Source organism: Coloeus monedula (assembly GCF_965178545.1).
Source record: "Coloeus monedula genome assembly, chromosome: Z".
NCBI lineage: Eukaryota > Metazoa > Chordata > Aves > Passeriformes > Corvidae > Coloeus > Coloeus monedula.
Window position 1 is genome coordinate 66,088,280 of NC_138822.1, and position 25,151 is coordinate 66,113,430.

The 25,151-nt window shown below is 35.4% G+C and overlaps 1 protein-coding gene across 4 annotated transcripts in view; it reads left to right on the forward strand.

The window, feature by feature from the left end:
• PDE4D (phosphodiesterase 4D) overlaps positions 1–25,151 on the forward strand; it is a gene marked incomplete at its 5' end in the record, with an annotated part of 319,930 nt that overhangs the window by 144,332 nt on the left and 150,447 nt on the right. Inside the window, one exon of one of the 4 annotated variants that reach the window (XM_082301745.1) lies at positions 16,146–16,238. The exons of the other annotated variants lie outside the window; for them this stretch is intronic. Within the exon in view, the coding sequence (XP_082157871.1) occupies positions 16,150–16,238 (89 nt within the window). Of the gene's footprint in view, positions 1–16,145; positions 16,239–25,151 lie in introns of those variants that run through there. 4 annotated transcript variants of the gene reach the window in all.

Below are 25,151 nucleotides of genomic sequence, written 5' to 3' on the forward strand. Positions count from 1 at the left end.
TACCATTGTTGAACTTTGAGATAAGTTATTGTCCTACTGATGAGAAAGTAAATGCATGGGGTAGACATACTTAGTACTGATTATTGCTGAAACGTGTGATATAGCAGCTCTCTGAAGTAAAACGTATTCAAGAAGTGTTACTTATCAAAGGGAAGCTAGATCTGAACTGCTGAAAAGAGCATTTTCAAGGTTGTATGGAAATAGCATTCAACTTCAGAAAATATAATTATTAGAAATGTGGATTCTTTATCACAAAATAGAATCTCCCAAAGGAACTATCAGACACAAGGCAATACCAGGACTGCCACTAAATATGCTGTCCTCAAGATGACAGCTGTAATGGGACATATTCTGCTGATTTATCTCAGCAGAATATGCTGTCTCTACGAGAAAGAACAAACTTGATGATGATAATTCATCTGGGTTAGGTCTGTCGTGAGTCTCTAGTACTGTCTTAGTCTCTCCCATGATGCTGTGGCATTTTAGAGCTTGAGCAAAGCCAGACACTTCCTAGGCCAATTCCCTTCTCTTCCCATGCCAGGCAAAGAACCAAAAATAACAATGCCCTGTTCTCAATCCCTCATTTGCAAGGCATGACAGAACCAGGTGTACTGAAAATTTAAAAATGGGCGATAAACTGGCCAACAAGATGATTGTTTGGAAAATGGTAAAGATAATCCTCCAACTGCTGCATAACGAGTTGTGTGACAAAAAGTTGCTTACAGTAAGAAGTAACACTATGTGTTTGATTTTATGTGTAGCAAGATAAATGTAGAATACATATTCTGCAATCCAATATTCCACAATGAAGAAAAGAGTTTAAAAGTATTGGTTAAAAATGAAAATAAGCCTTGATAGTGATAATGCCAAATTAAATTTCTATCCTTTTTGTGTGGTTCTTAAGTCATTTCTTTGGCAAAAAAGAATGTGCTTTTAAGATTAGAAGCATGAAGAAAAGGGACTGAGAAAGCAAAAGAAATTAAATTAATACAGCTACATCCTAACAATTAATCAGCTGGGTTGTGATTCATCTCCCAACCCAGTCATTTAAAAGCCAAGCATCTTTGTTAATAACCATCCAAATTTCTTTTGTGAGTATTGAAAAGAGAAGGGCACCTCTAAAGTTTTGTCCAAAACTGACCTTTAAGGCAAGTGAAATTAATCACATTTTCAAGGTGCCTTTCTTTGTTCATTGCTATACACAGACTAGTGAAAATATTTTAAATTAAACTAACTTTTAAATAACTGAAAGTGAGGCAAATTCTTTTCGTGTTAAAACAATAGATTTTTTTCATCCTCCATAATTTGCAATAGGAACAAGTAAAGCTATCCAGAACAGTTTCTTGAGTTACCAGAAACAATGTAGAACAATGTAGATGAGAAGTCAAATTTTTTTTCAAATTTTATAAAATAATATCCCAAAATATCCATTCTATGAATTGAAGGCTTGCTGCCTTTGCTCTGTGCGTGTATAGTGACTGCTGCAAAATGAGTCCATTTTGAGATTGAAATGGTGCTGTGAGGATGTTCCAGTTCCTAAGATCCTGTTTACTAAAAGAGGAAAGTTTGGAGATCCCAGAATTATCCTTGAAGAAACAAGTTTAATTTTTAAGAATGAAAAATAATTATCCATAGTTAAGAGTTGCTGGCTTAAATGCACATGTGAAGTATGGATTGCTGCCAATGCATGTGTAAGTTTTTTAATAATTAAACAGCTTTTTATCTGACTTTACAATGCAGGAAAATTGATTCACTACTTGGTTATTAGTCTGATGTTCACTTGAACTTTTTCATTCAGTCTTTTAAATTCAAAATAATTTAGAAATAGCATAAAATACAGCACTAAATCATTAATAACTTTTAAATATTCAGTATTTTAATTCAGACTCAACTTGCTTGATAAATACCTTTTGGGATTAAAAGAATGAAATAAAAGTAAGACTATATGTATTCCAAAACAAAGTAAAGCATATCCAGGGGGCATTTTGATTTGTGGGGCAAAAGTGATTTTTTGAGACCCCTCCACCTAGTGTGTGATTTTGTGATTCATTGCTGCAATACTTGAATACTGTACAGCAGAAGTTATTTTTCTTCACGATGGGAAGATTGATGATTGATGAGGGGCAAATATTGCTTTCTTTCTGTAAATGGGTACTGAATAGAGAAAAAGTAAGATCAAAGTTTTACTCAATTTTATATACTTGGTTGCATGACTTAAAGACTTGTAGTAAACCTCTTCAGTTGTTCACAAAAAACTTTCTTTACGTTTGTCTGTTTTTATCGACTCAGCACATTAGCAAAGCTAACTCAGGTAGCCAGAATATGAGGAAATATGACTGCTATGACTTTATCTTCTTCTGCCTCCAATTTCCTTAATAATGAGGTCAACATTCAATTTATGTAATTTTCCACTGTATTTACTACATAGCTATGAGACATTTCTCTCTTGTCTTATCCATCCATACTTACTTTCCCCTCTGCAGCTCCATCGTAGTGGATGATGAAGACTTCAGTGGCTAAAAGGTGTATGAAGTCCTTTCCTTAAAGATTGTAGCACAATGCACAATGTAAAAGGAGGACAAAGGTATTCTTCATAGTCATAGACACTTTAATTTAGCCTGACTTTTCTTCAAGAACAACTATTGAAAATATTGGTAATCGTGTATCAATTGTATATACACGTTCTAATTCTCAGTGTGCTCTTTTAACACAGGAAGTCCTCTTTGCATCTTAGCTGGTTGGAATAAAGACAGGTGAATATTTTTGAAGTAATATAGGATAGCAGAAAAATTTAACAAATATTAACTGGCTTGCTAATTGGATAAGCAGTCAGGACTGGATTAATAAAAGGGCTAGTAGAAAACAAAGAGTTGTCTGTATGTCACCCCAGTAACTGATAAGAGACCTCAAAGGACAAGGAGAAGTTTGTCTAATCCAATTGTCTTGAAGATTTTTGAATCCAGGCTTGCTGAGACAGTGCCAAGACCTGTGAGTTACTGTAGACATGGAAAAAGGGATTCTCCATTTCACCCACTAAATTTCCCCACACAGTCACCAGAAGAGTACAGAATTACCACTTTCTTCATTCTGTCATGTGATAGGCAGTTTTGTAAAGAGTACAGCAACTACATAAAACTAAGTGGCCAATGCAATATGTGAGTGTTATATCATTGCTCTTATTAAGTGAAAAGTAGTCTACTACACAGCAAGCTACATAATCCCAAGGCTCTGAAACAAAGCCATGCAAAACATTTTGAATTAAAACCCCAGAAATTAAACTTTAAACATCAAGTGGCTCCAATGTTCTGTTCCCTTCACAGAAGCCAATTGCTAACATTACTGTGATACTGTATTAAACTTGACTCTTAAGTGTTTATTGAATTGGAATCCTGGAAAACAAAGTAATTTTGTTTTTGTCCTGGTTTGATGGTTTTTAATTAAATGGTTTGCATTGTGGCTCTTCATGAACATGTAATTAAATTGTTAAATGTAATTATTCATGAGTGGAGGCAATTATGTTAAAAAAATTGGGTGGGTATTATTGGATTTACATAAGAAGCTTTTGCTGACAGGGACTGTAGTATTTTTTGTTAAAATAAAAGACTTAATATCAGTCATAGTTACCACACCATAGCAGATGAATCACATAGAAAAGCATAGGTACACTTTGAATTTGAAATGCCAGGGCGCTCTTTCTACTCTCCCAACATCTGTTCTTGAAAACAGTTTCATTAAGGTACAAATTATCTTTTAAAAAGGATGATCTAATTGTGATTACAGTATTAGACACATTATCTACTTCAAAAATTATTGTTGCCCTCAAACAAAGAGGAACCTCCCTGTAAAGAATATGTTGCTTTTTTGCAGGATGCTGTAAGAGAAACTACTAAGTTTTTGCAGCATTACTACTTAATTGGCAGTGTTTCATTTCCTTTCACTTTGAGGTTAGCTGAAAAGCATTATTCTTGTCAAATAATGGCTGTATCAATATTGCTGTGCAATAATTTTGGAACAAACTGGAACTTCAGCTCTTAAAACTAGAGAGGAAAACTCAGCGGAGTTCATGGGAGTAACTTCATTCAGTAGTGTCTTTAGTTGTCAAGCGACTAGATCATGATAGTATGAGGTGAGCCAGGCAGCCTCCACCTATTCTAGTGGTGACATTGTCTATCTGATGTCGGATGGGCAGGATAATTCATGACACTGCCAAAATACTAACGTTATTGAAAATTTATTAGGTTTGGGATTTTTACCAGAATAAGACAGGGAAATCACAGTGTGGACAGACACAGCAAATCTGTCCCAGTCTTGGAAAGGCAGCTTTATAGGCAGCAAAAAACTAATATTTTATGAAAATCACAATTTGTTCACTTATATCCAACATAACAGATGCATTTCAACTGATTCTTAAAGTAAATCCATCAGAAAAGTTTATGGTTGAAAATATTTTAAATATCTGGGCTTCTAGTGAGGAGAAATATTGACAAAATATGAAAATGAGGACAAACATTAACAATCAGCAAAGTCTTTATTGTAGATGAAATTATTAAATGATACTAAATGACCTATATTGAGTCAAAACTTGATCAGAAATGGTAAAATGTCTCAAAAATTCCTTACCAGCATAATAGATAAGAAATCAATGCACTCTACAGCTGCACTTCCTTGTTTCAGCTGATTGGCTGATGACTCAGCTTCCTCTGTTACAGTCAACTGTCAATTTACAGACATATCATTGAACTAGTTTCCAAAATGTCTTTATTCATTCAACTAAATATTGTCTGTTCTCCAGAACTGTTAAGCTGATAAAAATGTTTCAGTGTACTGGCGACTAATTTTGCAAATCAGCATAGTACTCAACATTTTTTTCAAATGTAACCTTGCAATACAATATATAATCACAATTTCTACGTAATTTGATAATATTGAGCAACTGAAGTGCTGTCTTACACCTTGCAAATAGGGAAAAAACCCTATTATGAAACCAAGTTGAAAACCACTGCTAGGAACTTTCACATCTCTATTTTCCTTTTACTTGTGCTTTTAAAAGTACTAGTAATTTTGTTCCAAATTTCTATTTTTAGCATGAATAAATTTTCTGTACTAGTTAATGCAACTGTAAAGCATCACATAAATTCCCAAGGTATGCAGCCAAAGTCACATAAAATATTTCAAGTCTGGAGGGGAAAGCTTAGATTTTTGTATGGGCATTCACCAAGGCTTTGTTATAAGGGGAAAATAATTTTTGGTTGAAGATTTTGGAAGTACGTCATTCTTCTCTCACCAAAACATGTATATGGTAATGAAACGGTTTCTTCCATGAATTGTAAAGGAAAAAAAGAGACAAAAGTATTTTAGACTAGAAATAACCCCACTCCCTTTCCCAGAAATTTATTTGTGGTTAAAACTAGAGGTTTCTTCAGTCATGTTTCCTCTTTCATCTCTGTGCTTCTTATAGCATCTCTTATTCCTTCTTTGTCCTGTAACTCCTATCTGTTTTTACAGATCTTCTAGTAGATTTCCAGCCTTCCTTATTTCTCAGAGTACTACAGTATTCTTTGTGAAGCCCTTTCCTTCTTTCCTGTGGCTTTAATTAGTCTTCTGCATGCTCAAACATTCAGCTAGATGCACTTGACTCCGGGACTGGTATGTTGCTCTTTTCTTGGGCCTCAACTTCTCATGAAACAGTATTGCTATTCCACTTCTGGGCTTTGTCTGCTTACACGCACACACACACACACACCGTATACTCTGTAATTTTATATGTGAAACTAAGAAACAAATATAGTTACTAAAAAGTCACATTTTGGTGTACAAATAAGCAAAAGAGAGCATAGTGCAAGACAATCTGATCAGGGTTTATAACCCGAAATACAATGTGAAAAAGGTGCTTGGCTAAGAACTTCTTTACAAAGGTTATCCAAATGTACCATCACTGCATTTATCTGTTTGAGGAATGTCCACTGCTAATTTTTTTTCCCATGTGTTCTTATTGATGATTTTTCATATTTTCTTTCTGAAAAGAAGAAAAACTAAACCTGTTTGGATCTTTGTTCTATGTCTGTTCCAACTTTCTAGTCTAACTCTTCGGGATAGAAAACTTTATACAAATCTATTATCACATGTTCACGTGAAAGGAAATAATCGTGGATGAACAGCTGTATCTGACTTCTCAACAGGCAGTATGTGTCTTGCAACCTCATGTCATGGTAAAAGGTGATAGTTCTTTTCATTATCTAAAGAACCATTCTGAAAATTTATTGGATATAAGGAAGCCAGCATTTTCTTTCAGTTCTGTGAGGATATGAGAGGAAAAGAAGTTTTCACTGTCTCCATTTCAGAACCTCTGTCTAAAAAGGATTTTTGTTTTTTGTTTAGAATTAATCTTCAGTTCCCATTCATTTTTTAGTAACAGACGGCGTGGAGATGTATTAGTAGTGAACAGGTTTGGGGGTTAGATTGTTTTTTTCATGGTAAGTGAAATTCTTAGGGGTTGGTTGGGGGGGTTTTTTAAGTATATGTGAAGATTTAGCCCTGGCAGTTGAAATAATGGGCTGCCTTGATGGAGCTGGGAGGTAGTAGTGTGCCCCTTTGCACTGGGCCGTGGGTGCTGTATGCACAAGGACATCAAGACACCAGTGACAAAGAATGGCCCTTGTGCAAGACACCAGCACATTCTGAGCCATATCAGAATGAAATATTCTCACACACATGAAAATGAGTGGTATTTGCTTTTCATACACCCAGGACTTGATCCTTTCATAATGAGCACAAACTGTTACTGTCAGCAGCTCATGTGGGAATTGTGTTTTGGAGATGGTCCCAATATTCCTCACAATTTCAAGCACTGAAGAGGTATATATAAAGTAAAGTACATATGGTTGCCGCTTTTTCTTTTTTAAGAAAAAATGTATTTCAACCCCAGCTACTAAGAAGACAGGCATAAGTCAGGCTTGCTGTTGCAATCATCTTTACTTTAATTTGGTTTATTTGTTACTGCTCCTGCCTTACAGTCACATAGTGTTGAGCTTGAATAATATTATATTAAACACTTTGAGTTTTACACAGCTCACATTTTTAAATGCTAGGAATTATTCTTCCTTTAAAAATGTTGTCTAAGTCCCATTTTCTGAGGGTTTTAAGCCCTTAAGAATCCAGGGAAGGAATTTGCTCCAGGTTAGTACAACCCTCTGTATAAAGATGTGATCTGTGCAGTGTGAGAGGTGTCGGAGCTACTGCAGCTGACAGAGAGCTGGTCAAAACAGCCAGTGTAGCTTAAAGATCAGCTGAGCTTACCACACAGACACATGAGGTGGCAGCTAGCTGAACAAACCCCTCCAAAAGGAAGAGAATGACCTGGTTATGGATGTGTGATTAGTTTAGAAGAAATTGTTCTGAGAGCAGTATTTTTTATTTTATTGAACACCAGAGGGCATGAAAGCGTGTTTCTACAGAGGGAGAAGTACTTTGCAAGACAGTTAAAGCACTTCTGAAATTCCATCGCTTTCGTGATGTCAATACCTATCAAAAATGGGATTGATTTACAGCATCACAGAATCTCTCAGGCTGGAAGGCACCTTTGCAAATCCTTTTGTCCAACCCCCCTGCTCAAGCAGGGTCACCTGGAGCAGATGGTCCTAGGCCATGTTGCTTTCTAACTTTCTAGCTTTATATGTAGTTTTGATGTGCTCTCAACATGAAGTGACTAAAACTATTACACTATAGTTTTGCATAATTTTTTGTATTTCTGTCGAGAACGTTTCAGTAAATTCTTACTAATGAATTTTCTTCAGTCACCTGCAGCAACAAATGGTTTAATATTACTTTCACATTCGTTCAGTTTTTAGGGTAACTTACAATGCGAAGCATTACCTTTTTCATCCTTTTCCTAACAATTTTCATAATTTATGCTAGGAACTTTATGATAGTACTTTCAATATAAAATCTAAATAAAGCTGTTCTCATAATCTAATATAGTAATTCTTGTGTTAGGTCTGTGCAATTAAGTAAGTCAGTAGAGCTAAATGAATGAATTAGAAATATAATTATCTTAATTTTCATATAATTAAGCAGAAATTGGATTGGAATAAATATAATGAAAAATTATTAAAAACGAAATATAATACTTTTTCCTACCTGCAGTAAAATTCCTTGTTTCAATATGAAGTTTGTTACATTTATATTAACATAAATTATGAATTATTATACTATAAATAAATTTATATAGAAAATTAATAAAAACAAATATATAAAACTATAATTTTAATATGCATATTATTATTAGTGTCATGTGTTAAGCAAGATTCTGGTCCTAGTTCAGGTAGTGATATGCTTTTAGGTTTAGGTTAAAACAGTTAAGCTCCCTACTTCAACTTCCATTTTCACTGCATGAAAAAAAGCTTGTTTACAGATGGATAATTTTAATTTTCATAAGCTGTTGAAACACACAAAATAGATATCTAAAGTATTCTTTTGAATGCTTTATTTAATGATTCTCTTTCAATACAAAATATGTAGAATGTTGTTTCAGTCAATTTGGTCATTAAAAACCTTAACAATACCTGGGATATTTGAATTTTGAATCAATATATAGGTGTGTAGACAAGAGAGTTATCTCCACTTTTTTCTTGCAGACACCTCTTCTGAGATTTTCCAGTATTTTTGTCTGCCATGTTGACTACCAATTGACAATACTCATTTTCGGAGGGTATATTTACTTGGAAACTCAAAGTTTGCTAATTCTCTAGAAAGTGTGTCCTGGGCAGCCCTAATGCCTTTCCTCAAATTGTTCCTTTCTTCTGAATAAGACTTTGATGCATAAGACAAACATCCCTGTTTAAGAACTTATAAATGTTGTCCATCATCTTTGAAAAAGACAGATGGATGTGCCTATCTGAGCAGCAGGAGAACTGATCCATGCTTTTTCACTGTCACACAGACAAACAGGGCTGAGTTGCACAGACTTTAAGACTCAGATTTCCCAAGTCTTGCTGGCAGCTAATTCTATCTTCTTGTGCTCAGGCATTGAAGTAGGATCTTTATTTCCATATTTACAAAAGAGCACTTAATATTATAGGTGATGCAAACAGGATTTTTTATATGTGTTAACAGCAAATTCAGTAAATTGAAAAGCTACCTATAAATTAAGCTTATTTCTTTTGCATTTCAGCACTGTCCAGAGCTGTCCCATTTTTTGCCCTTGTCCTAAGGCACTTCTCAAATTAGCTCTGATCTAAGTGACTCTGATGCCACTTCTGTTGCAGTCACCTAGAAGTAGAATGTGTTCCTGCCAAATACTTCTTGAAATCCCACTAAAAGCATAGGATTTTAAGTGTTCAGGGAAAGGAATAACTCTAGTTTTCTGACAGGTGTTTGAGGAATAAAAAAAAAACCCTGAAAGCTTTCATAGGTATTTTGCTAAATATACATTTTTTTAATCTGTGAAATCCCCTTTCAATAAGCCAGCTCCAAACATGAGTCAAAGGTGCCTGGTAATCGTTTGCACAAGCTCTTCAATTTCATTTGTACTAAAATTAGGTTCCTCAGTAGTTCTAGAGACGCCATTTGTCCTTGAAGTTTATCAGCATCCTTTGAAAGAGCCGATAAATAGAAAAGCTTTGATTTCAGCAGTGATTTAAAAAATAATGACTACAACATACATTTCTTATGTAAAATGATTTTTTTTTTGGTAAATATAGGTTTAACAAATAAAATTTATTGGAAAATTATTGGGACTAAGCATTTTTATAACACATATTATTCAATCTGACTACCTTTTTAAAAATACTTTCAATTGTGTTTTTTACAGAATTCTGTAGTTTATAAGCTGATGATCAGTGTACAGTGCTTGTATAATGTCTGTAGATAAGCATACTAGTCTGTACCAAGGATAATGTGTTAACACAGGCTGCGGGAGTTGTCAGAGAAACTCAGAGAAAAACCTTGCTCAGTAAAAGTTGTTTGTGCAAATTTCGTAAAAACTCCACTAGATATATTTCAACAGTCTTAACATTGCTGCATGGCTTGCCACCTTCATTATTAAAATAACTTATTTCTGAGCTCAGATCTCCTGGTTTTCATTCTGATATTCCCTTTGTGATGATATCTGTCACCCCTAGTAGGTAGTGTCTGTCTGTATGCATATCTAATGGAAGAGCTATCTGTTTAGGATGGTACATTTTTGACATGTCTCTTCTTGCTCTCCACTATTAGTACTTAGTCTGTAGGAAAGAATTTCACACTTTTTTTATCCTTCATACACTTATCTATTCATGTGGTTTGCTTCCAGCACTGACACACTCATTTTACTTTCTGAGAGAGAGCTTCATCAAATGACTCTGGTGGCAATGACAAGAGCATCAAACTTCCTCTCACTTTAAATTAGTCATCACTATTTACAATAATTTTCACGCAATAAATATATGAGATGCCACAAATAGTTAATGACTGATGAGGCAAAACCCTTTATATATGCATCTCAAATCAGGCCATATTTTTAAAATTAGCACTAGCAAAAGTTACATCATTGTAAAAGTTACTGAAAAAGCAAAATTCAGATATTTTATGATATTTTCAGAATTATTATATATTTCCTAATTACAAAATGGGTGTGTGTAAGTACATGCTTGTGTATGCTTTTTTGTATGTCCTCCTTCTAGGTAATTTTAACCATTTAGTGTAATGGTTTTTTAGGAATCTGGGAGATCATTAAAATGATTAGAAGTTCACAATTGTGGTAGACTAGATATGTAAGAAAACCTTTTGATAGATGGGCTGCAGGGTATGCTGAGTCTTTATAAATCACAAAAAATTCTCAGCAGAGCATTCTTGTGGATGCTGCAATCACAAGAGTACTGTCACTACTACCAACTACTTCAGAAACTGTTGTTCAATAAAAAAGCCTTACAGAAATATTTTAGCCAGATTTTTTCCATGGACACAAGGACTGCAGGATTAAGCATTACAGCCAAGAAGGGATGATAAGTAATAATAATCAGAAAGAATTTGCAGTGCAAAGAGATACCAGTCTTGGGTAGAATCTTAAACTTAACAAAACATAGTAAGAACATGCCTTTTTCTTGATACTTCATCCTGAATGAAATAATTTGTGATTTATTTTGCACTGCACATTTTAATAGGACCAAGCTGGTATCAAAAATAATATATATTCAGACTCCCTTGAGTGTTAAAATAGATCAGAGTGAAGGAAAAAATGAAAGACTGAAGGAAATGTGCTTGTCTTTTGAGGGTTTGAAAATGCAGGTTTTCAGTTTACAACTCAGTCAGATTTGTGTAAGGTTTTTTGTTTAGGGTGAGCCTTTTTGCTCAGGTGAAAAAGGAATAGCTCAGATTTCAGGATACTTATTACAGAAGAAAATATCTCTATTTGAAATACAATATTCTGAACAGGAATAATGTGAAAAAATGGAAGTTAGAAGAATTTTTTTTAAATAAGCTTGAAGTTATCTAAAAACTAAATGAAATGTAGAAAGTAATTTTGTTTAATTCTAGGCCTTGCATATTTTTAGCTTTCCAGCATAAACTTTTGTTGAGGTGCCTCCATGTGAAACTGTAAACACTATCATTCTACTGGAGAAAATTAGAATGTGAGTTTATCCTATATTCAAACTGTTTCATCCTAATTCTTGTTGGGAAGGTTGTGTTTCATTTGTCTTGATAGCAAGAGAGAAAGGAAAAAAGCTGGGAAAATATTTAGACCATAACAAAATCTACATGAATATTATGAAATTATTTATAATTTGAATCTTGGAAGATATATATTTGAGATAGTGGGTCAATATTTGACTTTAACTACACAAAATTCAGTGGCATTTTGTTTGGAGATGTCTAACTAAACCATCAGACGGTGTTTGAAAACAGAAGGAATAACTCAGAGAGAAGCATCTGTAAAATGCTGTATGCTAATGTAAACGATCCTGTGTGTTGTAATGACCTCAGTTTGAACTCCTTCTGAGTTTCCAGTTGTTGATAAATAAGAATTTTTTAAATAAAGCAACAGAGTTTATATCATAGAACCATAGAAACATAGAATGATTTGAGTTGGAAGGGACCTTAAATATCCTTTGGTTCTGATCCCCCTGCCATGGCCAGGGACACCTTCCACTAGACCAAGTTAGTCAGAGATCCATCCAGTCCAGCTTCGAACACTTCCAGGGATGTGTGATCCACGGCTTCTCTGGGCAATCTGTTCCAGTGCTGCACCACCCTCACAGCAAAGAACTTCCCCCTGAGACCTAATCTGAACCTACTCTCTTTCAGGTTGAAGCCATTCCCACTTGTCCTGTCACTACAGGCTCGTGTGAACGGTGTCTTCCCCTTTTCCTCTTCCCCCTCCCTTTAGGTCACTCTAAAGCCTTCTCTTTTCCAAGCTGAACAAACCCAATTCTCTCAGTCTTTCCTCACAGGAGATGTGCTCCATCTCTCTTATCCTCCAACAGGTCCATGTCCTTCTTTTGCTGGCTGACAGGTTGATAGTTCCAGAGTCCTCCTTTCTACCCTTTTGAAACATGAGTACAATGTTTCTCCCTTTCCAGTCACCTGGGACTTCACTGGACTGTCATGACTTTTCAAATATGATGGAGACTGGCTTGGCAACTACATCAGCCATTTCCCTCAGGAGTCTGGGATGCACCTCACCAGGTCCCACTGACTTCTGTACATTCATGCTCCTCAGGTGGTAATGAACCTGATCTTTACTTACAGTGGGAGGGACTTTGCTCCCCCAGTCCCCATCCTACTGTCCATCCACTTGAGAAGTCTGGGAGGAGAGGCTATCACTGAAGCCCAAGGCAAAAATATTGTTGAGTACCTCGGCCTTCTCTTCATCCTTGTTAAACAATTTTTACAGCCTTGTTTAACAGGGGCCATTACTCCTCCTTTGACCTTCCTTTTCTGGTTAACATACCCATAGAAGCCCTTGGTATTCTTTTTGTTCCTTGCCAAGTTCAGCTCCAGCCTTCCTGACCCCATCGTGAATAATTTTCCTTCTCTATACTCTTCCTGGGTCACCCATCCTAGCTTCAACTGTCTATGCAGTTCCTTCTTTCCCTTTAGTTTGACCAGTAGATCCCAGCTGAGCCATGCCATTGCTACTGCCACAATAGGAACTGTAACATCCTTTTTCTCAACGTACAACACTGTGTATGATAGAACCACACAGAGGTACAGGCTTTGGGAAGGAGCATGACTGTGCAGGGGCTGCAAAGGGAGGGTGCAGGAAATCCCCATTGCTTTCCCTCAGCTTAAAAGTAACCTCATATTTTTTTTTCTTCTGTTTTTTACATTCACCACTACTTCGTCTGTCAAAATAGGAAGGTATACCAAGTCTGTGAGGGTATTTCTGCTTATGACTGACCTAGTTACTTACAGGAGGTTTCACACTTACCCAACTTCAACTGACCAAAAAAAAGTCTAATTTCATGTTGGTTTATGTGCTCATTATTAATTTAAGTTTCACATTTCTAATTACACTAAATATTATTTTTTATTTATATGAACCTTTTCTATAAAAAGTAGTAGTTGACATATAAGGGGGAATAGTAAAAATGTTTCTAAAAATTCACCTTTTGTAGATTCTGTAAAGCTGAAGCCATCATAACACACTACAGGTGTACTGCTGACCAGCTTGGAGTGTGGGGCTGATATCTCACTATCTCTCAAAGAAATGTAGACCAACAGTTGTAATCACAAAACTGCGTAGAATGTCAAAGATATTGCACCATAATTGTTTATAACAGTATTCATTTCTAGAAGAAGTTTGAATTATCACTGAATGCAATGATTGATTATACCTCTTTTATATAAAACTATAGATGTGTTTATTCTATTGAGCTGGTTTTTTCCAAAAAACACTTCTAAATAGCAGCAATTTCATGTCAAATCATTTTATGTTATTTGAGTGTTTCTGGAAATGTTTTTTTTTGTCTGAAAGTAAAGGAAAATGGCTGGAAGAGTCTAGCAATTTCTCTGTAAAAGTCAAGGTGTATTACAGAATTATTTCCCCCTCATTTCCTTGAATTTCTATAAGCACTGTGACATGTTTTTGTACTGTGATCTACTGCATGCCACTACACAGTGACAATAAGTGGTTTTGATATCAAGGTATAAATTTAGTCTTTAGTAATCTTGTAAGAAGCTTATTTCTGTGACCTTATTATGACTGCCTTCATTAGAAGATTTAGTGCCACAGTGAAGGAAAGGCACTGAGAAGGAAAGAGACCTCACAATAAATGTGTTCAGTTTATTTGGTTCCGTTTTCTTTATTAAAAGAAATAAAAAGGCAAATATTGCTGCTGCATTAATGTGTTGTACAAAATCCTTTTTGGAAACAGAATGTGAAAAGGAAAAATATCTGGCAATATTAAGATACTTAGGATACAATTATAAAAATGCAGCCTGCCCTGGGTTTATTTGCCAGAAGAGAAATACTGATCTTCGCAATGCTCACATTCAGTATTATTCAGGCATGTTTAAAGTGATCTATTAATCACTCAGACTTTAATGATATCATAATTTTGAAGAAGACTATAGCTTATGATATTCAGAAGGCACCTTACTAACCACTGTTGGAATGATTTCAATTCCATTCCTTTGAAAATTAGTTGCTACATTATTTTAATTCAATTATATAGTCTGTAATTTTAGCTGCTCAAATAAAAAAAGTGACTTTGGCCTTCTTGAAGCTTTCACCTATGAATCCCACATATTGAAAACTTATGATGTGAAGATATTGTCAGTTGATGCTGGAGTGCATTTGTCAGTGTAAGAGGAGAAAAATGGTTCTTCCAAGGAGAAAAATATAGCCAGCACATTTACAATCTTTCTGAAGAGTGTACTTACTCATAGTACCCTTTACCATGAAAACAGTACATTTTATCAGATAATTGATGGATAGTTGTAACGTATCCCTAGGAATTTATTTTTCTAAGTCTCTGAACTTTTCTGGTAAAGCCCTGGGTAGTTCTAAATTTTCATCTTTAACCTTGCTCTGGGTGAATACTCAGTTTCTTCTTGATCACATTTCTTATGAATAAAAATATCTGAATTTATTTTGTTTCAAGATCAATGGAAGTAGAGAATACTCTGCCTACCAGTGTTGAGAGCTGCTTGCATTTATCACTACTAAAGCTAGGCTAGACTAATTGTATGCAAGAGTTGAGTCTTGAATAAAAAATAAATAATAAAACAAAAAGAAGAACAAACCCAGGCAGCTAAACAAACAACAAAAAGACACTGAACTGGAACGACCTCAGGTTGGAAGGAACTGAGTTCAATTCTCAACGTCACTGGTGGTAATTCAGCACAGGAGTGATGTCATTGAGAAAAGCTGCAGAGGCCTGAAAATTATCTACCAGACTGAGACGTACTTTCTTAGAGTGGCTGATCTCTTGTAGATCATTAAGCCCTCTCAGGAAAGCTGCTTAATGTTATAAATTGATTCTCTTAAGAAACAGTGAGGATGGAAGACACACTTGAAGACAGTTAGGAATTAAACAAAGAGCCAGTTGAGGGATTTGTGATTGTGTTTCCAGCACCAGTTTTACTCCCTGTTTACTATCTCCTTGCTCTGCTGGGGCTACACTTTGGGGGATGCAGCAGATTTTGATTTGGTTTTGTTTTTTTTTTTTTTTTTGTTCTTTTGGCTTTTTTAGTCTCTCCATACTCTTAGCTGTCTGATGCCAGTTGAAACAGGTTGTTCAAATATAACCCTTATTAAAAATACTTCCAACAGTCTGTTAAGAATTTGAGGAGTTTTGTCTGGGCAGCAGTGAATAATCAGAGCATTGGCTATTTCTGGTCTGCCTTAGCTCCATAGTTCTGTGCTCGTTAGTGGCTGCTGTAACTATCTAAGGGTTTACCATAAGAGTTCTCACTTGAATAATGTGATAAGAGCCCTGAATATAGGAGATGTTTATGCAAAGGGCAAGCCTCACGCAGCAGGAAATCCCAGTTATCCCTTTAGCCTGTGCTCTCAGCCAGCCACATCTCTGCCAAAGCATACCAAAGGAAAAGGACGTACCCTTACACAGTTACAAGCACTTCATGATTAGTGTAGGGCACTTCCAGCACTACTGTCCTGTGTCCCCTCAGGGATACACTTGTTAGACAGTTTTAGAATTAGCTTTTCCAATGGCGTTTCTGTGGGATCCTTTCGGAGCCTATATGCCTCGTCCATCTCCAAGAAATAAGATGAGATTTCGCTTTTTGAAGTCCTACAGGTATCTCTTATGGTGCAATTGGTGGCTTATGGTGCAATTGACAATGGTTGCTGTGGATCTTTTTTATTCTTCTAGAGGATTACAGTATACAAAAAATTGGAAATGGCTTGTATTAATTTTGACTTTCTTGCCCTCGTAAAGGTTTTGCTGAACATAATATATCAGAAAAACAGTATTGTTTCTGTGTAAAAAAATATATTATGAACTAGTGATCATGGAATTGTATGAAACTGCACTTTTTCAAGTAAATGATAAATTTGAATATTTTTGTCACTCCAAGTTGGGGGAAAAGGTAGATTAACATTTATATCAATGTTCTTACGAAAATATTAATTCTAAATATTCTCAGTACTTACAATAAGTTAGCATATTTAATTAAAAATATGACACACTGATACAGAATACCAAACCTGAACAAATATTTATAGTTGTGAGGTTTTTGCCAGAAAATCATATTTTCCAATTATTTTTGTGTTAAACATTTTTGGAAGTATAGCAAATGAGAAAAACACACAGATTGTATTTTTTCCTAAACTGTTGTTTAAAAATAGCAGTAGCAATGTTTGATTTCTATTATTTGTCACATTACTTTTGGCAATTGAACCAACATTTGTTCTTCAACTTCCTTACATTTATTTGTAATAGATTCATGTATATTTTCAAGTAAAAAATTCTTAAGATCCTCCCAGTTATATATATAATTCATTGAAGAACTTGCTACATATCATCTGAATAATAACTTTTTAATTTTAATCAATGCAACATTCAAGTTTATTTGCATACATGTACAATGCAAAATGCCTCAGAGGACAAATGCTTTATGTAGTAAACACTGTATAGGTATACAGTGTTAAAAACAACTGCCTAGGCACCATCCAACTTCTCTCAGTATTTTCTTTTGGAAAAGTTAGGCTGCTCATACAGAGGGAGCTAGGTTTATGACAAAAAGAATAATAACAGTTACAGATATTAGAATAGAAAATAAAAAGATGGTATCTGTTCAAAATTAGATCATATAGCTCAGTTGAGATTCCCTTAAGGCAACCTTATTGTCTAGGATTTTTTTGCTTAAAGTAAGCTGCTTATGTTTCTTTTACAAATTTATATCAATTGTTTTATATTTATATATATCTCAATGCTTTAAAGGCAAAAAAAAAGTTATTTCCTGTAACATGTTAATATAGGATCTGATTATTTTCACTTTTAACTTATGTACATATTGCACGTTTTCTAATTTTTCAATCTATCAAAGTGAGAATATTCTTACAAGTTGTTAATAAAACTAAAAATCAAGGAACCTTTATGGAAAGTCCAGAGGTGTGAATGAATTTTGTGTTACCATAGAGTGTTACATGTTTGTTTTTCAGGAGCTTTCAAAAATTATGATGAGGTTGAAGATAATTTTATAAAAAAGTTGTCGTAGTTGTATTACTGAATGTAAGCCATATTCTTTGCTACTGTGTAATTTGACTGTAAGTCTCTAAGAGGAGAAATAAAAATCCTTAATATATATATATATTGCCGTGTCACTGCCATGGCTCCATTCACACTGTAGGTTATATTTAGAAATCTACTACAAAATTTTACAGTACTCAGTGCCTATGTAATTTAATAATCTTGTTTATGTCAACTGACAGTTCTGCTCACGTTACTCAACCATTTGATGTCAAGGGACTTTGGTTTCTAAAACTGTGTATATGATAGTGCCGTCCACGGGTTCCATGATGAACGTTGTTCAACAAACCATTAAAAATGTGAAGTTGGCCATAATTTTGAATTTTATTCTGTTACATCTTGGGAAAAAACAGAATGTTTCTTTTGTGAGATAATCTACTGATGAAACAGACCATCATGTTTTAATTTAAATATTTCATTTCTGTGAGTTTCTGTGATACAGTGATGCCGCCTCACAGCCGAATTATGCATGCTGCCTTATAGCAAAATAGTGAATTGAGTTTCTTTGCTTTCAGAAGATGACAGAAGACCCAGGCTGATGCCAGTTTTCCCAGAGCATGGGAAAATATGCCTTGAAACAATGCAATTTTTCTAGGAAGAGACAGAATGCAATGCAGTCACTTAGAGCTCTTCTTCCTCCACCTGTCCCATCAAATAAACCATGACTTACAGCTTCAGCAGATTGTAATGAACAAAAAGAGGAAAGTAGACTAAAAGAGCTGGTAAACACACTGATGATTCACTCTACACCAGAAATGCAAGTATTCTCAGCATGAGATGTAGAACCAAGGCCAGGAGTGGGTACTTCACAGAGAGGAGGCTCAGGAGACCACCAAAACATTTCACAATTTATATAACATCTTGCAGGCTGGAAGAGGAAGGTTGTTCAGTTTTGTAGGGAGGTGTGCCCATTCTGCTCTCGGGAAGATGAACATTCTTCTACTTCAATACAAAAAAAAAGTATACATCTTTATTGTATTTCCAGCACATACAGATAAAATCACCTCTTTTCATTTTTGTTTCTCCTCTCCCTTTTTTTGTTTCTTTCATTTTAAAGCCTTGAGTGTCTCTAAATTGAAGCACACCTCCCTTACTGAAATGCAAATAGGAATCCTGTTTCCTGCTGCATTTCGCTTTGCTCAGCAAAATAGCACTAGATGTGACTGTGAAAACTACATCCTAATAGCAGCACAGTTACACTTTTTAGAGCCTCCTGGAACCTCTGAAGAATGAATGCAGATAGAAGCTTTGGAAGCTTTCTTCATGATCTCTAAATCCTGTCACACATGAATGAAGAAGCACTAAAACACCTATCAAAATTTCCTGCACATAACTGAGATGTATTGATAAGAATATGCTATATGACATTCAGTTTGAGATATTAAACACACCTCCCACTGACCTAATGACAGGTCCTCAGGACCACTTAGAAGATTCTCCAGATGCATCAGGATATGCCTGGGTTATCTGGCTTGCCATTAAGTCTTTTTCCACCGTATGTGAGATTTTTCACCGTTTGTGAAAAACAGTGTCTATCTGCTGAGTTAAACCTTTCTTGGGAGACAATTTCGTAGAGATGGAAGCTCCAAAGTAAAATGGGTGTTACGGAGAAATGACACTGTCAATAATATTCATTAAACTGAAATAATCAAATAATTAGTAAGTTTGCTAAATTATTGCAGTGTCAGAACTACATCTTTGTTCCCGAGACAGTAATCATGACACTTATACCTTCACGTGGAAAAGAAAGAGAGGTTCTTTGTTGGGTTGTGTGAGTTTCTTTTGTTCTGCTTTCTTTCTGTTTTTCTTCTTTGGCTGCCATCTGGCATATTTCCCTGGGCTAGAGGAACAATCATGTGGCTGAAGCTATTGCCAACACCACTTCTGCAGCCAGCTGCTCACAGCATTCGTACATAAGGAGGCAGATTCCCTCCTGCCAGATAATTGTACGTGAAGCCACTAAACTCTTGGGAACTGAGCTGGAAAGTGGGATATCTCTCTTAAACAGCAGTTTTCAGGAATCTCTTCTCTAAGGCGATTTCTTATTTATGTCAAAGCTCTCTTAGTGGGAAGAGTGTGATATTACAACTTTTTGTTGTTACAAGCTTGGTGATGAAATGGAAATAGAAGCCAGATTAAAGTTTATTATTTTATTTGTTAGGGATTACAGTCATAGCACACTGGAAATATCTTGGTTCTATTTGACCAGCCATTCAATATTTTCTATGAAATAAAATATTTGAATGCATAAGTGTTAACTTTTCTAGTGTATGCGATGAATCACACATTTGATTTAATATTCAGCTGTTCATAGTCTGTAATTCATAGAAAGCCATGTGACCACTAAAGGGATGTCTGAAACCTCACTCAGACTTATTTTAGACAAATTTACATGCCAAAAATCATCTACCCAGTTCAACATTTGGTATGGTTGACTTGAAATCTTGGGAAAAGTGGCAAAATAGCAAGGCATATTGCAAGTCAGATTAAGTAGCAATAGGAGAGCAGGTGCAAGTGAATCACACTTAACCCTTTGTGTTGCTGCAGACTTACCTCCTTGTCAAAACTGCCTAGAGAGCCCCGGATAGTGAATTAATACAGAGTCTCAACACCCTTTCCTAACAGTTCAGAAAGTCAAGCTCCAGTCCATAGGTACCAAACAGCAGGAAAAACTGCAGAGCAGCAACATGTACATAAGTTTCAGCTTTTGCTTAAAATTTTTTTGACATAGTTGATCATCACAGAGATAGGTTAAGTGAATCTATCACAGTGGGTCAGGTTGCATCTGTCACTGTTTCTTATTGCTGCCCTGGATAAGTGTTACCTCAGTGCTTATTCAGTGGTATTTTATGGTTCTTGCTGCAGCCTTGGAAGTGATTTAATAAGCGTGAAATAAATAGAAAACAGAAGTATATCTATAGCTATTTTATCAACTAGTTTTTTCCAATTTATGCTCAAGTTCTGACAGCCAAAGCCAGATCCTCCATGAGTAACCACACAAAACATTCTTTTATAAAAAGTGAAGTAAACTATGATGATTAATGTTGCTACAGTTTACAATAAATAAATGGCTGGGCTTTGCTGTTTGTGGTTAAAACAGTCCCCACACAAAGCCAGCCTTCGAGATTAGGCTAGGCACATACACTAGCATCTCTTGGGATGCAGAAAAAGATTGCACTAACCATGAACACCAGGAAATACTCAGTTTGATTTACAAATTGTAGATGTCCATGAATATTTATGTAAATGTCAGAAGTATCTGACTTGCAATTCCCTGATGTATCATAAATTCTGGGAGCACTATAAATAGACCTATCATTCAATCTGATACCAAATACATCAGGAACAAGCTGATGCAAGTTCAGCATGTACAAATGTTGTAATTAATTTCTAGATACTTCGTTAAATAAGAAAAGTAATACAAGGGGAACATATTCATGTTTATTTTATGGCATTCTAGAATTTGCTTTTTTCCATTGTGGATCTGAATAGATTTTTTTTTTAATGTTAAACTGACATTTCCTATTGGAACTAGTAAATCCAATTTATTTCTGTGCCCTAGAAACCTAATAATCTACAGGTCATTTTGTGTTTCATTTGTCTCTGTGAAAGGAATTTGTGAGTGTTATTTAAAAACTTCTGTAATATGCTGAAAGGTAATTTAATGCTCTAAAGCACCTTTCTTCATGGGGCAATAAAGCAAAGTAAGAGAGAAGAAAAGAGGCTCATGCCCACCTAGAGGAGTCTGGCACAAGTCTGGTGCCCTTAGCAGTAGAGGCAGTTATCCTTCAGCCCATGGCTGGTCCACACAAGCTAATCCAGCTCTTGGTCTCTGCCAGCAGCTAGCAGCAAATATTTGAATGTGAACAGTAAGAAACTTGGTGGTTACAGTATAATCTTCCTTGAGAGATAATCTCTTCAACATCTTTGGTAGTTCCCTGTGTATCAGTATGCCAGAACTCTCCTTACTGTGCGTATTACTTAGTCTAGAAAGTCTGAGTATTTTACTTATTCACACCAAACGTTGAGCATTATGCAATAAAAAAATTGCTGAATTTTTCTCTTCTGCAGTACTTTTTAACACTCACTTCCACAGATGAGCTCTGTACAATGTGCAAAATTTACTTCCTCCTGGTGTCTAATTTTGCCTTGAAACATTTTAAGTAGTATTGTGACCCAAAGATTTGTTGTTGTATATATTTGTAGGCCACTCTTTTTCATGAGCTTTCTAACTAATCTTTTCACATGGAAAAATTTTGTGTTCACGTCATTCATGTTGCCAATCTCTTAACACCTCCTCCTATCACAATGCTCTTTCTAATGGAGAGTGACCAGAAACGAATGCAGAGCTTCTGATGAGGACAAATGGTCTAGAATTATAGTATTACTATTCTCATGTGGAAAAAACAAATTCTATTATGAAACTTCTATTATTCCCCTCTGTCTCATTTCTGATGTAGATTAACAGGCATTCTGATTAACTGGTTTTAAGTTGTGAGCAATAACCTCCCATCCATTAAATAACACCATCCAGGTTAGATATTCTGTGTTCTTAACACTGTTAGAATGGAAGTGTCAATTCCATTACCGTGCACTTTTTTCTTCATGTCTCCCCGTTCTCTTTTCTTAGAGAAGTTTACAAGGAGATAGTATTGTGCAAAGGCAACAAGGATCATTTCAGTAGGCAGAAGTTCAATCTCACTGGAAATTTTGCATTTTTAAAAGAAAAAAACCCAATCCAACCTTGTGGCAAATAGTGAGTTTTACATAATTCTCTATGGGAAGAATATTTTTATTTTAAGAAGGAAAGAGAAAATGTTATTCAGGTTTTCTTTTTTTTTTTTTTTTTAATAGTGTCTCTTCTTCAGGATTTCTGACTTGGTAGGAGGCTAGGAAGTCCTTCAAGAAATATGTCAGAATGCATGCAGCTGAAGAAATGGGGGATTTTAGCAGTAGGAGGAGACAGAGGTTTCCCAACAACATACCCATACACTTGATCATTATATAGATGTATACTATATAAACAGTCTGCACACATACAAACATATGTGTGTGGGTGCATCCTACACTGAAGTATACAAACTATCAGAAGTTTTCCAGGAAGAAGCTGAATACACAGCACTTACTTTATCATTTGTCCATGTGAACTTCTTTTTCCTTTATTTGTTTTACCTTTGCAACATTTCCAGTCAATACTTGGCTCTTCAGAGACTTAGCTTTCACGGGCTTTGGTACAAATGTCTGTTGAAGTTGTAAAAGTAAATGACGCAGTTGAACAAACACCGGGATCAGATAAACTCCTGTTAACACTAGCTGAAGTTATTTAGCTAGTAAAGAAACCTAAAATGGAAAAAAAACCCCAAACTATTTAAAGGGGGTATAATTGTCTTCAGGTGGAGGATGGGAGGCCTCTTTTTTTTTTTTTTTTTTTTGTTATAACAGATGTAGGTGAAGCAAAGGGACAAATATAACAAATAAATAAATGTATAACTCTAGCTGAAGCTACATATACATTACTTTGATAGATGCTATGAGCTACCCTGTGAATGCAACTTAATTGGCAGCTGCAGAGAAGTGATCATTGCAGATGGAGCAGAATCTGCTGCTCCGACAGCTCTGGTGTAAGGCAGAAGCATCATGTGGCACTATTAAACTGACACAATTTTTATGTTACTTCTTATGTACTAATACGTGTGGATGCATTCTTAAATTTACTTGATTTTCCTAAGTATGTGAAATGTTCTTAAACTTCCAGGTAACCGTCCATTGCATCATTTTTCTTTACTTCTTGCTCTTCCTTGTGACATAAAAAGAAAATGTAAATATGGTAATGCAAACATTAAACTGGAAACGCAGAGAATCTGGTTATTTTAAGCAACGAAGTTCATCTGGTTTATATCATGCGCTGGAGGCCAAGTCAAATGTTTCAAAATCACTTGCACTTCATTGAACCAGGGACTGAACAATGAGAAAATTGATAATTTGGAAACTGGGGTATGTCTCTACAACTGTAGAAGTAAAGTTCTCCAAGCTTCTACTGGTGGCAAAGGAGAAAATGGTTTCTTTTAAACATCATACAAGAAAAACACTCCAATGAACTTGCCATGCAATATCTATAAGTGATGGGCTCCTGAAGAGAAGTGCTATTGGCACCTGAGAATCAGGAAGAAATCTACACTACTCTAGCATGTGTGATTAGTCATGTGAACCTTCTGAAACAAAAGGTTGATTTTTGAAGAAATGTTTCTGTTTCAAATAGAAGGGAGAAAAAAGAGCAAAAAAACAGAGAGGAAAAAAATAAGATAAAAAAGGAATGCAATTTCTTAACATTAATCCTAGCATCCAGATGATTGCCTTAATGAGGTAGTCATGCAGTCTTAATGAGCGTGTAAGTGGCAAATGGTGTTTGTTCCATGTCTCCTCTTGGCTGCAGTCTTTGTTTAAGCTCTCTCCCACATGACACAGTAAAGTGTAAACTGGAACATGGAACATGACATATTTGAGGCTTATCTCATTTTGGCCTAAAAATACATGTAGTTCTGTTTTATGATAAATTCTGCTTGGGGTCATAGGAGACAAAAGGAATTCTAGACACATTGGTTTTACAATACAAATGCAAGCACACATTAATGCCAAAATAGGGCTTATTTTTTACAGATAAGAATTAAATTATTTAAAACAGGCTGTATATTAATTTGTAGGGGGGGCCAATAGCAAAATGTCATTAATAATCTGTTTCATGATACTGAAAAATTTTTGTTCTCACATACAGAGAAACAGATGTATCTGTGATCCACAAAAGATTTAAGTTTTGCTGTCACAGGTTTACATGCCTGGCTACCCCTATTAGACTACTATTAAGATATAAAGTTTTATTAATACTGTAGATAATTTTCAGTCTGGAATACTAAATACACCATATATTAACCTAAAAATTCATGTAATATTTAAATTAAAAATGCATAGTAATCCACGTAGTGTCTGTTAAACATATAATCATGCAATTATATGATTACCGTATAAATGCTGAAAGTCACAAATTATATGTTTTTCTAAAAATCTAACATAAAACCTCTTTTTAAGGTAGCTTGGTACTATCAAAAAGTGCTAGCTGCTCTGACTTTAGTGAATACTATGTGAGGGCCCTGATTTTTCCATGGCTGAATCTGCAGAGTGAATAAAAAAGCCCAGAAATCTTTTCAGCTGGTGAACTGTGACTAGCTGGCATGACATGGAAAGGAGACTGTAGCCAGGTGGGGGTCAGACTCTCCTCCCAGGCAATCAGCAACAGGAAGAGAGGACACAGTCTTAAGCTGTGCCAAGGGAATTTTAGGCTAGACATTAAAAAAAAAATTCTTTACAGGAGGACTAGTTGAGAGGCATTGTAATGGGCTGCTTAGGGAAGTCGGAGTCACCATCCCTGGAGGTGTTTAACAAAAGACTGGATGTGGCACTTTA